Below are 14,432 nucleotides of genomic sequence, written 5' to 3' on the forward strand. Positions count from 1 at the left end.
TTGGCCATAGATAACCCTGAACCATGATTGATTGTACGTTAAAAGGCATAACTGTACACCATTTTACTCAGTTCTCCACTGCCGTATGTGTCATAGGTCATAGGCTCAAAGCACTTAATATTGACAATTGAAGTTTCGACAAGAAAATAGAAAATCACATCAAATGTCTTAACATCATTAAGTTTTCAACTCCAGCTTTGCGTGACCAAAAACTTCATCAAATGTGCACTGAAACAGGTCAATATACATCTACTTGTGGGTGACTTCGAGATCACTGCTCCATCCAAAACAAGAAGACCAAACCATCGATCAGGAGCATGACAAATATATAGCCATTAAATTCAACAATTCAGACTGCACAAATATCTCTAGACAGAAATGAACCGATAATAAAGGGTGATCAACTATGGCCATGTCTTCTAACCTTTTAGTGCTACGGTGTTGGACGACAAGACATACAAATCAATGATGAAAACCACATAAGATGGAAATTCCCAGACCTGCAGAAGACAAGCTTGAATTAGAGTTCAACTTTGAACTTAAACTAGGTGTTATATACGATAAGATTTAAATTAAGAAGGATGAGAGATCGTCAAACCATACCATCATAGCAGAGAGACACAACTTGAAGTAACTTGAGATGAGGATTGCAAGCAAAATGTCTTTGTACCTGCTCAAACAATAGCCCAAATTATATATTGCAGTATCTGAACAAGTATGTGCCACTTAGAAAGATGAGATCTTGGCTCCAAGGGTCCTTTTAATGCCCTCTTTCATCACCTTTTTCCGCTATATAACTTAATCATGTTTAATCATTAAAGCTATACTTCCTACTGAAGACATATCAGCACTCAACAATACCTAAGAAAAATCCATGCTTCTAATTTTAGACATGACTTTTATTTTAGCTTTCAGAAATTTTACCTGAGGGAATTAAACCATGTACCCAAAAAAATCCTCATGGCAAGTACAAAGGTAGAAAAAAACACGAGGTTTCCAAGAAATACATCAAGCAATATCTACAATGAGCAGGAAAAAAGGTTTACATGATCTGTTCAGTTATACATTCTGTAATATGAAGTAGATGAAAGCCTGAGAAATCAAACAACTTAGTTGCAATCAAAGTAACAATGGCAACCTTTTGACTTGTCCAAATGAAAGAATCAATGCTTGTGGACAAACCCCATTCTTCTTTGCTTCTACATATTAACAAACTCCTATCTTGAGGGGTGTTAAGGCACTTATTTATATTCAAAAGATTGCATCACATTAAAGAAAGAAAAAAATCAATTTTTTATTGGAGAGGAATGGATACAAGCATCCAATAGAAGAAATCCAAAACTGCATTTCCACAGCAAACCCTGCAAAGTCATCAGAGTTAGACACACTAATGAATGGTTAAGCAAAAGAAAATGAAGAAGAAACTATACCTGCAAATTGAGAGCTTGTGGGTCTAGCACATTATAGAGTAAATGTCTATAAGCTTTGGGCTTGTGAAGAATCAAATCAATAACAACTATCTGCCAACCATCCACCAAAAGGAAAATAAAAAAATGATGCTTAAAAATGTTGAGCTTCAATATTTGATTTAGAAAACGAAAAGGGTATTTTTAAAATACCATGATTTCGCATTCAATGTACTCATCCCCAACTGCTTTACAGTTCTCCTGAAAAAAACAATTCCTATGAAAAAAGAAAAAACAAAATGAAGAAGAAAAGGAGAATGAAAGAAACGGGTTAGAATTTACTTACGCATTTCATGAGTCTGATATTGCCGGGAGAGTATTGAACGAAGAGGGATTTCATTCCATAACCGCACTCGATACATCTGTACTTCATTCCTCCCTCTGTCATATAATTCTATTTTCTCAAAGAAAAGTCGTCGTTTTATTCTTCCTACGATACACACAAATACACCCTTTACAGTTCAGAATTGACTACAATTAGCACCGTCGTCGTCAAAACGTCAAAAAATTGGATGGTGAGTGGGTAATATGTTTATCAATAGGCCGGAGTGAAAGACATGATCGACGGTATCAAACCTCTGAAAATCTGAAATTGGAAGGAAACAGATTACAGAACCCATCGGCGGAGAAGGCCCTGACAAAAGTTGGGCTATGACTTTGCACAGTAACACTAAAAGCCCACATCATTTTTAAGAATTGGGCCGATTTTGCTCTGCTTTCATTAGACATTTATTCCCTTATTTTTTTATTTCTTTCAATTTTTATTTTTTACTTAAAGAGGAGAATGTTATGGGATTATTTTCGTATAAATTTTCAAAAAATATAATTATGTCATATTATAGTTATGTAATGAAGAGTAACTTTGCCATTTTATTAATATTTTAAATTAATTTATTGTTTAAAATTTTTTAATTAAAAATAAATATGTATTTTCACATATTTTATATATTTTAAAATTACATAATTATTCCATTATTTATTATCATTCAATATTATTTTTTATTACTATATTTATTTTTTATATAGTCTTTTACTATATATTTTTTCCGACTTTTTCTAGTTTTTTTACGTTACGTTTTTTAATTACTTGACTTTTTTTGCATAATTTTTTTAATATATATAAGAAATCTCAAAACAATTTTTTTTTTTTTTTGTGTTTTCCTTTTACTGTATGCTTTTTTTTTTTCCCGAATTTTCACCTACTTTTGTGATTGTTATTTGGTTTTAATTACGTTGTTTACCGTTTTGTTAGTATCCTGTCATTTTTCGTATTTTTTTTAAAAAAATTTCCATAAAATTTGGGAAAAATTATTTCCCCATATTTTTGTAAACTTTGAGTTTCTCTTTTAGCCCGTTGAGAGCTATTGTGTTTGTTTACTCTGTTTCTTGGTTCCTTTCAGCTAAAGGAAAGAGTGACTAACTTGGCTCAAAATAACCTAGATGCCCCTAGGGCCAAATCTCTCTTTCAAAGCCCCTCAAATGTAATTTTGTCTCTTGTCACATATCTTGTTAATCATAATTAATGCCTTATACTTCCCGTTAATTCCAATATCCTCGAATTGTTACTAAATAATTTTGGACACTCAAGAAGATTAGTTATTCTTTCTGTTATTTGTTAAGTTTGTTAAATTCTGTTTTGTAACAGTTTGTAACTAGGATCCTTGGTCTATAAAAGGATGTCTTGTCTTATGTTTTAAATTAAGTGCAGAAATAAGATAGAGAGAGAACCGAGAGAATAGAATGTATGGTGAGGTTTTATTGTATCTTGAAGCAAGAAGGTTGAAGATGAAGAGAGAAGAACAGAACTGAGAAACCAAAGGGGAAGCAGAGGTCTTCAAGGGAGTTTCCTAAGTGTTCTAAGCTTCATTGTGAATATTGCTCAAGAGAGAAGATCACCATTGTAACAGTTCAAGTTATCTTGAACAAAGTCTTGTAATCTGCCATTAATCATAGTGAAAGAGGATTCCTTGGAAGGAGTTCAAAGGGGAATAGGCTCTCTACACATTGTAGAGGAAAGTTCGAACCCCTCTAAATTTACTTGTGTCCTTTATTGTTTTTTGGTTTATTTCTTTCTCTGCATTACAAATTATCTTCTCAGCATGTTTAATTTCTGGTTTATGTGAATTGTTGATTTTAGTAATATACAAACAGAGGTTGTTAGATTATAACACTAAAAATATACACTAAAATGATGACATCTCTTTTATTCCTAAAGATACAGACACAGACACAGTACACTCAAACATACCTCCTTCTATATTTATCTTATTTTAGCAGATTCTTGTATGCACTCTGTTGTTCTTATTCACATGTTCTTATAAAAGAATGAATGCAGCAGAACAAAATGATTGTGGTATATAACCAGATCCTGACATATATGTTTTTCCTCTTATTTCTTTTAATTTTTTTCTTATTTCTTATTTCTTATTTCCTGGTAGTTTTGCCTTGTAGACTCTGTATTGAGTAGTTCTACTTAATTGTGTAATATGCATATCATGTTGTAGAAGTCTAAGTAAAAAGCAGTGTTTATAATTATATTTGCTAGAGCATATGCATGGTCACCATGATTATCATATTATAAATAGTTCAATTTCATAAAAAGCATCTGTAAATTAATTTAGGATCAGGATGTCTTAGTTTTGTGAAACTATTCTTATATTAACAAAAAAAATTGGTGGATATATGTTGATTTTGTTTGATATATATATATATAGTAATGACTGTTTCATTGCCTCCTAACTTCAAGGCAGACAAATACATTGTAATCATCTTTACATTGCTGATGTCATTTTCTTTCAATGGTCTTTATAACTAGAAGACTTATTCTCCTCCAGTCACTCTGGGATTTTAGTATTAAGAGTTAAAGTAAAAATAGTAATATATTAGTTAACTTTCTATTTGTCAATGGGCCTTAAATCCATCGAAGTGCTTTGTTCTGTTCTCATGAGAGATGATTTTGCAGATGACAACAGCAATTGCCATAGAGGAGGTAAGGAGAGAAGTGAAGATACTTCTCACCTTAAAATAGCAATTTTAGAATCCAAAACACTTGTATCGACAACACTAGAATTAAATTAGACCAACAAGTTAAAGCAGCTTACTGATGAAATTTGATGTCTTCCAAATCAATGGCCTTTCCCTTTGGTGCTCTGCCTTGTGCCTCTAGCAACACTCGATCGTTAAGGCCAAGCTTGCATTCTGGCATACCACTGCAATCAGTTTCATTTCAGCTATGTACCACGAGTAAAAACAGATTACTTGATGATAAAAATAAAATAAAAATGCTAATGCAGTCATATTACATTGACTCAAGTACATAATAGTGTCCCGTCAGAGAACTGAGAAATAGTGAAAGTTTAGGTTCCTAAGTCTAAATTTGTTGACTAGATGGAAAGTCAGGCAGAATTAGATGGAAGGTCTAGTTCATTGATACAGCAAAATACAACAAACTCTTGACAATTAAGAGTTGGAAAATCAAATTACGAACCCTAATTTGAACACCTAAACAAAAATATATTGAAGGTGAGACAAAAAATTAGGTTATAAGAGAAAACAAACCTTTAGAAGCGGCTGAAATAGGCCAAGTGAAGATGATCTTAGAAGCAACTTCGGTCCTTGTTCGTAATCCTTGCGAAAGCCTCTGTTGATGGGAAAGCACAAAATATAGAAGACTGAGAAAGAAGAGAGATTTGATCGGCAATGAATTCAGCCAACAAGAAGATTTTGAGAGCCAGTAAGATCGAACATGGAGGTGAGAGAGAGCGAAGGAGAGAGAGAGAGAGCGTGAAGGAGAGAAGAAGATAAAGTGTATTCTGTGTTTACTGTTTTAATTAATAATCTAGAAATAATTTTTTATTTTATTTTTAGATATTTTAGTCACAGATAAAGTTATAGTTGTGACTAAAAATTAATTATTGGTCACAACAAATTATGGTTATAACTAAATATGAATTAGTGACATATTTTAGTCATTAACGTTTATTAGTTGTCACTAAATGTACTATTAGTCTCAATAGTTTATAGTGGCTTTCTAAAATTTATAAAATTAAAAAATGAAATATTGTCACAAAAAATTTGTTGTCACTGAAATATTTTTTGCCACAAATTATGACTAAAAAATACATTTAGTCACATTATTTTTGTTGTCACTAAATGGTTGTGACTAAAAGTTAAATTTTTTGTAGTGTAGCTTAAATCATGTATCACCTAAAACATACAAATTACCATAATATCCTGGCCCACGCCAGATTACCGAAACACCCCTTACTAACGGAAGCGAATATCACAAGTTGTAACTCCTAAAAATATGTTACAAAATATGACAAACTCATTTTGTTATCTCTTTATTATTTAATCTAATATTATATTATTTTATAAATAACATAACATCTTTCGTGTAGTGCTGAGAAAAGTTTGGAGAGCATCTAGACTCTACTTCTATTCTTCTCCACATATCAGTGGTTATAGCTATTCTACTTCTATTCTTCTCCAAAATTTGGCTACATTTTTCCTTCTCAACCTTGTACATTTTCAAAATATCAGACATAATTGTATTCCTTGACAACATTTTAAACATAGGGCAAAGAGTATTTGAATAGTCTATAAAACCACTATGCTCAACCATCGATAAAGGGTATTCATGTAGAATGATCATTTGAGCTAACTTTTTTCTCTCTAGTTCAAGATCAAAATTGTAAGTTGTGACTGAAGGACTTGCATTAGGATTAGGATTCATGGCAAGTTGTTCCTTTATTACTGGGCATCTTTTCACATGAGCAAGCAAATGTTTAGTCCCATTACTACTCTCTCCCCCTAATTTCCTCCCACAATGGTTACAAACTGCCTTCAGTTTACCATCAATTTTTTGCAATGTAAAATGATCCCATGCAGGAGATGTTCTCTTTCTCTTAGTACTTCTACTCTCACTTGCATCTCTTGTATTTCCTAGAGAATGTGCCTCTTGTGTATGTGTTGAATGAACATAATCAACATCATCGACAAAATTAGATTCGATAAAATCTTGGGTAGACATGTTTAGTGTTTGATCTAACCTACATTATATCCACATAACAATTAGGAACTGCTTGGCTCCAAAAATATTATACATATGTATAAATATAACTTAAAGATTACAACACATAAATTCTAACCAGTAAAGGCTTTGACCAAGAAAATAGTACCACTCACAGTCCTAATGAAACACAATCCGCAGGGTCCCTGAGTAGAAGAATCATCATGAAACCTATTATTATCAATGAACCCAACCAAAACACAAAACAAAAGTACACATAGCAGAACAGAACATTAAGTTTTGCATTTATTTAAGACTGTTTTGCATTTATTTAAGGTCTAGCAAAACACAACAGAACAGAACAGAAGAATTTCATGTCTCATGAATCAAAGATGAACAGTACCAAGGCCTAAAGTTACAGCATCGATTGAACATTTATGGCTCAACTCAAACTTCCAAAAATAATAAATGTCAAGGAAATAACATATAGATAGATATATGACAGTCATAAAGTCAACAATGAAACTTCTGGTGAAATGTAATGGGCTCCATGAAGTTGACTGGTACTTCTGAAAAGATGTAAGACTCTAATGATTAAGAAGACTATTGGTTCTGGCAAGTCTTAGAGACTAAGATGGCTGCTTTTTTGTTAAATTGGTCATCAAAGAGATTAGTCAAAAAATTTTAAGGAAAAGAGAACAAATAATTTATTCTATCTAGTGTTTAGTTTCTTCTATTTCTTTTCTTTTCAATCATCTATAATGGTTTTGTTTATTATACGTATAAAAATGAAAATGAAAATAAAAACCCAGTAAATTATCAAACCGCATTCGAAGCAAATATGAAAATAAAAATATGGTTAGATATGTCATAAACAAACTGTTCTACTATTTGAGTTTGCATACTTGACTAAACAACCAACATTTATGTAGATGCAAATGAAAGGAATGCAATATATGCTTACAGCCACAGTATGCCTGAAAGAACAGTTGGATTGAAACAGCTTCTAGCCAACCGGAATATGTTTTGCCTGCTCCTGTTTGACCATAGGCAAAGATGCAAACCTGAAAAAAGAAACGACCATAATGTTGCTAAGATTTATGTTATATGAGTAAACTCAATTCATGAAATACAATTGAACGATGACAAGAAGGAGAAAACCTGATGCAACAAAAAATAAGGCTGACAAAAACATGTTTATCAATGTTGAACAGTACATACATAATAGAAAAGAGAGAAATAACTAATAAGGTATAATTTCACAGAATCTGAGTGCAAAATCAAGTTCATAAGCTGCATTTGGATTGTTTATTACATCAAGTTCCATATGAATCAGTAGCCATAACTTCACAGCAGAGCAAAGACAAGAACATGAAAATGAGCACCTAGCAAAAGAACCATCAAGAAACCCTTGAATTCAAAAGTACTTTACATGCAAAATTTGTGTTCACAGAAGCAATACCCATCTGAAAAAATGAATAGAAGATCTGAAGATGGAGATGGAGAAGAGAGCACTCACCATTACCCAAAACTTTGCAGGTGACAGTGGCGGGATACACCGCCGGTCAACGGGCAAAACACGTTCCTAGATGGAAATTAGTGGCGGGAGTGTCGATCCTGGCGGGAACTTCATTGACCATGTTCTTCCTGGTTGTTCTGAGGTTGGATCGGCATTCGGCAGCAGCAGATTTGGTTTGGAGAAGAAGGTTTCGTTTTTGGCTTTGGAAAAAAAGGGTTCAGTTCAGTATAACTCACTTAGAAAAAAAAGAAAAAAAGAAAAAGAAAAAAGTAATCGGGGCGGGTCTGCCCCGACCCGCCTGAATTTATATCGGGTCAAAGCCCCGCCCCGAATTCTGCCTCAATTTTACCGGGACAATGATGCTCCTCCGGGTCGGGGCCCCGACCCGCCCCGCTCCATAGACCCATTTTGCCGTTCCTAACTCCAGGCCTACTAATTTACTCACCGGATGTTCACCACCAAATTATTTTGGTTATTACCTTTATTGGAAAAAACTATCATATTTTCATTTTCTTTACCGAAATAAATAATAACAAATCCAAATATTTACATTTTCGATATCTTTGTTTCAAGTTTCATTCACGACAAAAACATTTCAACTCAATAAAAACTAGAAATACTATATAACTCAACAATAAATTTATGACAAATATAGTCAAACTTAATATATATTATATTATTTATCTGAGTAATAAGTAAATAATAGTATTTATCGTATTAAGATTGCAAATCAGTAAGCAACAATGTTTGAGCCTTGAATCTCGATACGTCTTATAATAAAAGACTATCTTACTTTGACAATCTAACGACAGTGCTTAGTTTTTTTTTTCCCTTAATCTTATAAGAATTTTGTATATAAATATGTGTGCTGCAGAGACAATGTTAACACGATCCTCATTATACCACCAATATATATCTTCCTTTTATCATTTCTCTCACACAATATTTCCTGGGTAAAATTTCAAGGGCCCTTACTCCTGAAGAAAAAAAGGCAGGCAACATACAAATAAAGCAAAGGAAGGACAAATTGCTTATGTGATCACAAGCTCTCGCTTGAGATGTTTATATTCCTTAATGCCTTGAAAAAGAAGCAAGGGAAGTGACCAGGCTACCTTCATACAATCATACTGAAAAGAGAATTATGATTCAAGCAGCATTGGCTTAAATCACAAAGGCGCTTTGTATACTGTCTTTAGCAGAAAATCCTCCTCTAGGCTATAGATATCACTATCCCCGCAATCCTTCATTGTTGGGGGTGGCTAGAGCAATCAGAAACCCGCTGTGTCAGCCTCTCTGAATCCTAATCCTTATTGCCTGAATAGCTTAAAGTTGGCTGTTCCTCACAATTGTCAAACTAACAATTACACCACCTGCAAATAATGATTATGTGTTTTCCAACAAGCTTCAGCAACTTGAAATAATCTCCTGTCTTAGTGACAGTATTTCAATCATCAAATGGAAAGTCCTGCGGGCCTTCTTCATTCCTTCCCCACAATCTTTTCGAAATCACGAGGACATGCAATGTGATCACACATTTTCCTTTTTTGGCGTGTGAATTGCAATGGCATGTGGTGCATAAAACCTCGGTGTTTATGCATTAGTGTATTTTATGTTCTTGAGAGCCACTTCAATGAGCTTTTTTATCCAAGATGTCAAACAAGTACTTAGTCACTTTATCATTAGACCTCAGATTTTCCTTATAGAATCCATGAATACTCCTGAAATAACATTTCTTAGTTTACTGAGGAATGCAATCTCAGAGTCTGTGGAAGAAGACGTAATTGGTGATGGTGCGGCCATAAGAACAAAGTTTTCCCCATTTCCGACATCAATTTCATACAACTCGCTGAAAACCTCTTGAAATTCATGCTTCGTTGTTTCATAAAAGGCACTACTCTGAGGAATGACATTCAAAACCAGAATTCCATTCTTAGATAGAATTGATTTAGCAGCCATAAGCACATGCTTCTGCCTAAATTCCAACGGTGGAGCAGAGACACCGCTTCTGGCGTCACATGAATCTAAATCGACCATGATAACATCAAATTCAGCATCAACATCATCCATCTTGATATCATTCTCTACCTCATGTCTCCCAAAAGAACTTGCATTCCATCCTCTGGTCGGATGAGCAATTTTCTCAATGAATTTCATTGCATCACCAACAAATATTTTGAGAAGTTGACAATCTTCCAGTCCAAAAAACTGTCTAGCAACACTTAAAACCTGCTCATCCTCTTCCACACCCAACACCTTAAAACCCAGTTGGGTTCTGAGAAATGCCAGCAAAGCTCCACCACCAACTCCTAGACATAAAGCTTTTGGCCTAAACCCACTACGAATCTGCTCTTCAATATGTTTACCAATTAGATTAAGGCCAGCTACCATGGGAGCCAAGTATGGGTGTACTAAAACCCCATTATCAGGACTGAACTCAACTTCACCAATTTCTACAGATGTCAAGCCAATACCTTTCTTGGGAAAGATACGTACCTCAGTTTGAATCAAATTGGGCATCCTCTTAAACCTCAATCGCCTCCTAAACTCCCTGTTCAAGCATCTTCCACCTTCATTTTCAACCTCAATCTCTACATCTTCAACTAACATTTCACCAACCATTGACCCCACGAAACTCCCCAATACCAAGCTGCAAATAACATTATCTTCGTAACTCAAAATGGGTATCTCGGGAATTCCATATTTGAAGCAAGTCTTAGGCGATAAAGCAAGTAATAGAGGTTTCAAGCTCACCTCGAGCTCACACGACATGTCGTTTTTTGCTAAACGGCGGTAAATTGCTGAAGAAGGATGAACATTTTCGGGCTGGTTTCCGACTAGGATCAGGCGCGAGATTCCGGGCGAGTTGAAAAGGAGCTGTAGGTGACCCGGCTCGGTGCAGAAAATCCAATCGGATTCGCGGTGTTCGGGAACGAACATAGCGGCGACTCGGGGTGGGTCGTCGGTCAGGCCCGCTGAGTCGAGGACAGCTATTCGGAAAAATGAGGAGGAATGGTTTGGGTTGGGATTGGGAAAGGAAAGAGAGATGAATCGAGATGGAACTATGGTTTCGAATGTTGTTTTTTCGAGCGCCATTGTTGCAGATGTTAATCTTTATCTAAGATTACCAAAATCGTCGGGTATATAGGGTAAATTACATATGGCTCATACATTCAAGACCTTGGTAATTGGTATTTGGTACAGCAAAAATTTGACATTTAATTATAATTGAGTTATTATTTAGTTTTTTTTTTTCTGGAAAAAGTTATAATTTAGTTTGGAGTGGAATTCAATTAATATATTCAGCAAAAAAAATTATGAATTTTCGTACTTGTTTTTTTTTTTTTAAGGGTAGTTTACATATTTATACTCAGGATACAACCAGATCCTGATGCATCCAGACGACCAGGAAAAGACAGCCTTCATGACCAACTTAGGCATATTTTGCTACAAGGTCATGTCATTCGGATTGAAGAACGCAGGAGAAACATATCAGAGACTAGTCAACAAGATGTTTGCCGGCTTGCTGGGGAAGACGATGGAAGTCTACATTGACGACATGCTCGTCAAATCCCTCATTGCAAAGGACCATATCAGCCATTTAAAACAATCTTTTGACATTCTTAGGAAATATAATATGAAACTGAATCCAACTAAATGTTCTTTTGGTGTGACTGCAGGAAAGTTCCTTGGGTACCTAGTAACCCAAAGGGGAATTGAGGCAAACCCAGCACAGATAGAGTCAATCCAAAGGATTCCTTCCCCAAAGTGCGTAAAAGACGTACAGAAACTAACTGGACGCATTGCAGCACTCAGCCGATTCATCTCAAAATCTTCAGAACGATGTCACCTCTTCTTCAACACACTAAGGAAGTCAAAAACCTTCGAGTGGACAGCTGAATGTGAAGAGGCACTGGGCCAGCTAAAACAGTACCTGACCAGCCCGCCTCTCCTCTCAAAGCCAAAAGACAATGAGACATTATTCATCTATCTAGCAGTATCCGAGACGGCAGTTAGCGCAGTCCTAGTCCGGGAAGAGGAAGGCAAGCAGTCTCCAGTCTACTATGTAAGCAAAGCTTTGCTTAATGCAGAAACCCGATATAGCTAGCTGGAGAAGCTTGCACTAGCACTCATCCACGCAGCAAGGAAGCTACGCCCATACTTCCAGTGCCATCCAATAACGGTCTTGACCACCTTTCCACTCAAAACAATCCACCACAAACCAGAACTATCAGGCAGACTGACCAAGTGGGTGGTAGAGCTCAGCGAGTACGAAGTAACATACAAGCCACGAACTTCCCTCAAATCTCAGGTATTAGCTGACTTCATTGCAGATTTTACACCTAATATGCATGTGCAGGCAGAAAAAGAACTTTGTTGTCTGACCGAGGGACAGTCAGTCGGAATCTGGAAGTTGCAAGTAGACGGCTCAAGTAACACCAGAGGAAGTGGGCTGGGACTCGTCCTGACTTCACCCCTAGGTGACGTAATCGAACAAGCAATCCGATGCGGGTTCAAAGCTACCAACAATGAAGCTGAATACGAAGCAATGATAGCTGGACTCGGACTAGCCAAAGACATGGGAGTAAAAAAGATCGTGGTCTTCAGTGATTCTCAATTGGTAGTCAACCAAATGCAAGGTAGCTATCAGGCCCGAGATAACAAAATGACAGCCTACCTCAACAAGACTAAAGAGTTGCAGTCAGTCTTTGACGAGTTCACTATCAACCAAGTACCAAGAGGGGAGAACAGTCATGCAGATGCATTAGCAAACCTTGGATCCTCCATCCAGACAACCAACCCCAAGACAATACCTGTAATATATCTCCAATGGCCAGCTGTCTGGAAAGATGAAGAAGAGCAAGTTAATGACATCTCCAACAACCGAACATGGATGACTCCAATAGTCGAGTACTTGGAACAGGACATCCTCCCCGAAGATAAGAACGAAGCACGTCGGGTCAAGGCTCAGTCAGCCCGCTTCACTATTATACAAGGTAAACTCTATAAACGTTCATTCTGTGGTCCATATTTGAAATGCATTAACCCTGCAGAGGCCAAATACGTACTGGCTGAGTTGCATGAAGGAGAGTGCGGCAACCACTCTGGAGGACGAAGCTTGGCGCACCGTGCCCTAACACAAGGCTACTACTGGCCAACTATGCGGGCTGATTCCTCTGACTATGCAAGACAATGCGACAAATGCCAACGGTTCGCTCAAATATCCCACCAACCTCCGGAGCGTCTCATCTCAATCACATCCCCTTGGCCATTCATGAAATGGGGGATGGATATAGTAGGCAAGCTTCCAACCGCACTAGGTCAGAAGATGTACATGCTTGCAGTGACCGACTACTTCAGCAAGTGGATCGAAGTAGACTCATTCCACCAAGTCCGAGACAAAGAAGTAAAGGGTTTCATTTGGAAGAATGTGATCTGTAGGTACGGAGTACCAAAAGAAATTGTGACAGACAATGGCTCTCAATTCATCAGTTTCGACTTCCAAGACTTCTGCAAATTCTGGAACATCAAGCTCAACTTCTCCACACCAAGGTATCCCCAAGCAAATGGACAAGCAGAGTCATCCAACAAGACCATCATGAACAACATCAAGAAGCGCCTTGAAAAAGCTAAGGGAAGATGGGCTGACGAGTTGCCGGGAGTCCTATGGTCCTATCGAACCACAACCAGGACTGCGACAGGGGAGACACCATTCTCATTAGCTTACGGGATGGAGGCAGTCATCCCTACTGAGAGCGAAGTTCCGACAGCCAGATTTGAGCTGACTACAGACGAAGAAAATTGGGAAAACATGTGCCATGAACTCGACACCATCGACGAAAGAAGGGACAAAGCACTCTTAAGAGTCTCGGCCTATCAACAGAGCATAGCCCGACATTACAACAAGAACATCCGCACTCGGACATTCAAAGTAGGAGATTGGGTTCTACGAAGAGTCTTCCAGAACACTAAGGAAGCTGGAGCAGGTAAGCTCGCCCCGACATGGGAAGGTCCCTACCTCATCACAAAGGTAGTCGGACATGGAGCATACAAGCTACAAACAAAGGAGGGACGCGATATCAACAACAGCTGGAATGCTATCCACTTGAGACTGTATCACTCTTAACTTAACCTAGTCTACTTTCATTTTCTTTCATCAGTAATCTCACAAGATCTTCATTCGAGCAACATACTGACACTGTAATGTTGGAAGTGTCAGAACTACATTTGGGCTTGATCCCTGCAAAGGGTATATAGGCAGCTCCACGGAGCGCAGCCCCCTGTCACAACCATTTTTTTTTATATACTACGAACAGTTCAATAACAAATCTAAGTATAAATTGACTAAGTAACTTTATACTTAGATTGGGGGAATAAGACACTAATACTCCATAAGTCATTCAGCCAATCGGCATTCGATACAATAACTTAAAGAACA

General features: G+C 36.8%; 2 protein-coding genes across 7 annotated transcripts; both read right to left on the reverse strand.

Annotated features, from left to right (window-relative positions):
- Positions 1 to 11: 11 nt before the first annotated feature.
- LOC133797818 (protein ARV 2-like) lies at positions 12 to 1,891 on the reverse strand. The gene is made up of 9 exons (XM_062235890.1): positions 1,753 to 1,891; positions 1,620 to 1,667; positions 1,431 to 1,520; positions 1,316 to 1,361; positions 1,139 to 1,221; positions 925 to 1,019; positions 604 to 670; positions 425 to 500; positions 12 to 274 (listed from the first exon to the last, which is right to left on the reverse strand). Exons 1-9 carry the CDS (start codon positions 1,852 to 1,854, stop codon positions 186 to 188), a joined length of 696 nt encoding a protein of 231 aa, XP_062091874.1. The 5' UTR covers positions 1,855 to 1,891; the 3' UTR covers positions 12 to 185.
- On the reverse strand, positions 1,877 to 11,201 carry LOC133797815 (uncharacterized). 6 transcript variants are annotated; one of them, XM_062235882.1, is made up of 7 exons: positions 9,109 to 11,201; positions 7,997 to 8,196; positions 7,442 to 7,541; positions 6,617 to 6,683; positions 5,025 to 5,106; positions 4,568 to 4,675; positions 1,877 to 2,052 (listed from the first exon to the last, which is right to left on the reverse strand). In XM_062235882.1, the coding sequence occupies exon 1, from the start codon at positions 11,087 to 11,089 to the stop codon at positions 9,683 to 9,685; it is 1,407 nt and encodes a 468-aa protein (XP_062091866.1). In that variant the 5' UTR covers positions 11,090 to 11,201; the 3' UTR covers positions 1,877 to 2,052; positions 4,568 to 4,675; positions 5,025 to 5,106; positions 6,617 to 6,683; positions 7,442 to 7,541; positions 7,997 to 8,196; positions 9,109 to 9,682. The 6 variants fall into 6 exon arrangements, with proteins under 6 accessions (XP_062091866.1, XP_062091869.1, XP_062091870.1 ...); XM_062235885.1 differs by having other exon boundaries at positions 6,647 to 6,683; positions 8,346 to 11,201; XM_062235886.1 differs by having other exon boundaries at positions 4,568 to 4,664; positions 8,346 to 11,201.
- Between the last annotated feature and the right edge of the window lie 3,231 nt (positions 11,202 to 14,432).

The sequence above is a fragment of the Humulus lupulus genome, chromosome 8 (assembly GCF_963169125.1).
Source record: "Humulus lupulus chromosome 8, drHumLupu1.1, whole genome shotgun sequence".
NCBI lineage: Eukaryota > Viridiplantae > Streptophyta > Magnoliopsida > Rosales > Cannabaceae > Humulus > Humulus lupulus.

Coding starts and splice junctions, on each gene's coding strand:
- LOC133797815 (XM_062235882.1), bottom strand. CDS start 11,089: ATGGCGCTCGAAAAAACAACATTCGAAACCATAGTTCCATCTCGATTC.
- LOC133797818 (XM_062235890.1), bottom strand. CDS start 1,854: ATGACAGAGGGAGGAATGAAGTACAGATGTATCGAGTGCGGTTATGGA. Junction 1,521..1,619: donor ACATTGAATGCGAAATCATG/GTATTTTAAAAA, acceptor GATGGTTGGCAG/ATAGTTGTTATTGATTTGAT. Junction 1,020..1,138: donor TCATTTGGACAAGTCAAAAG/GTTGCCATTGTT, acceptor TGCTCATTGTAG/ATATTGCTTGATGTATTTCT.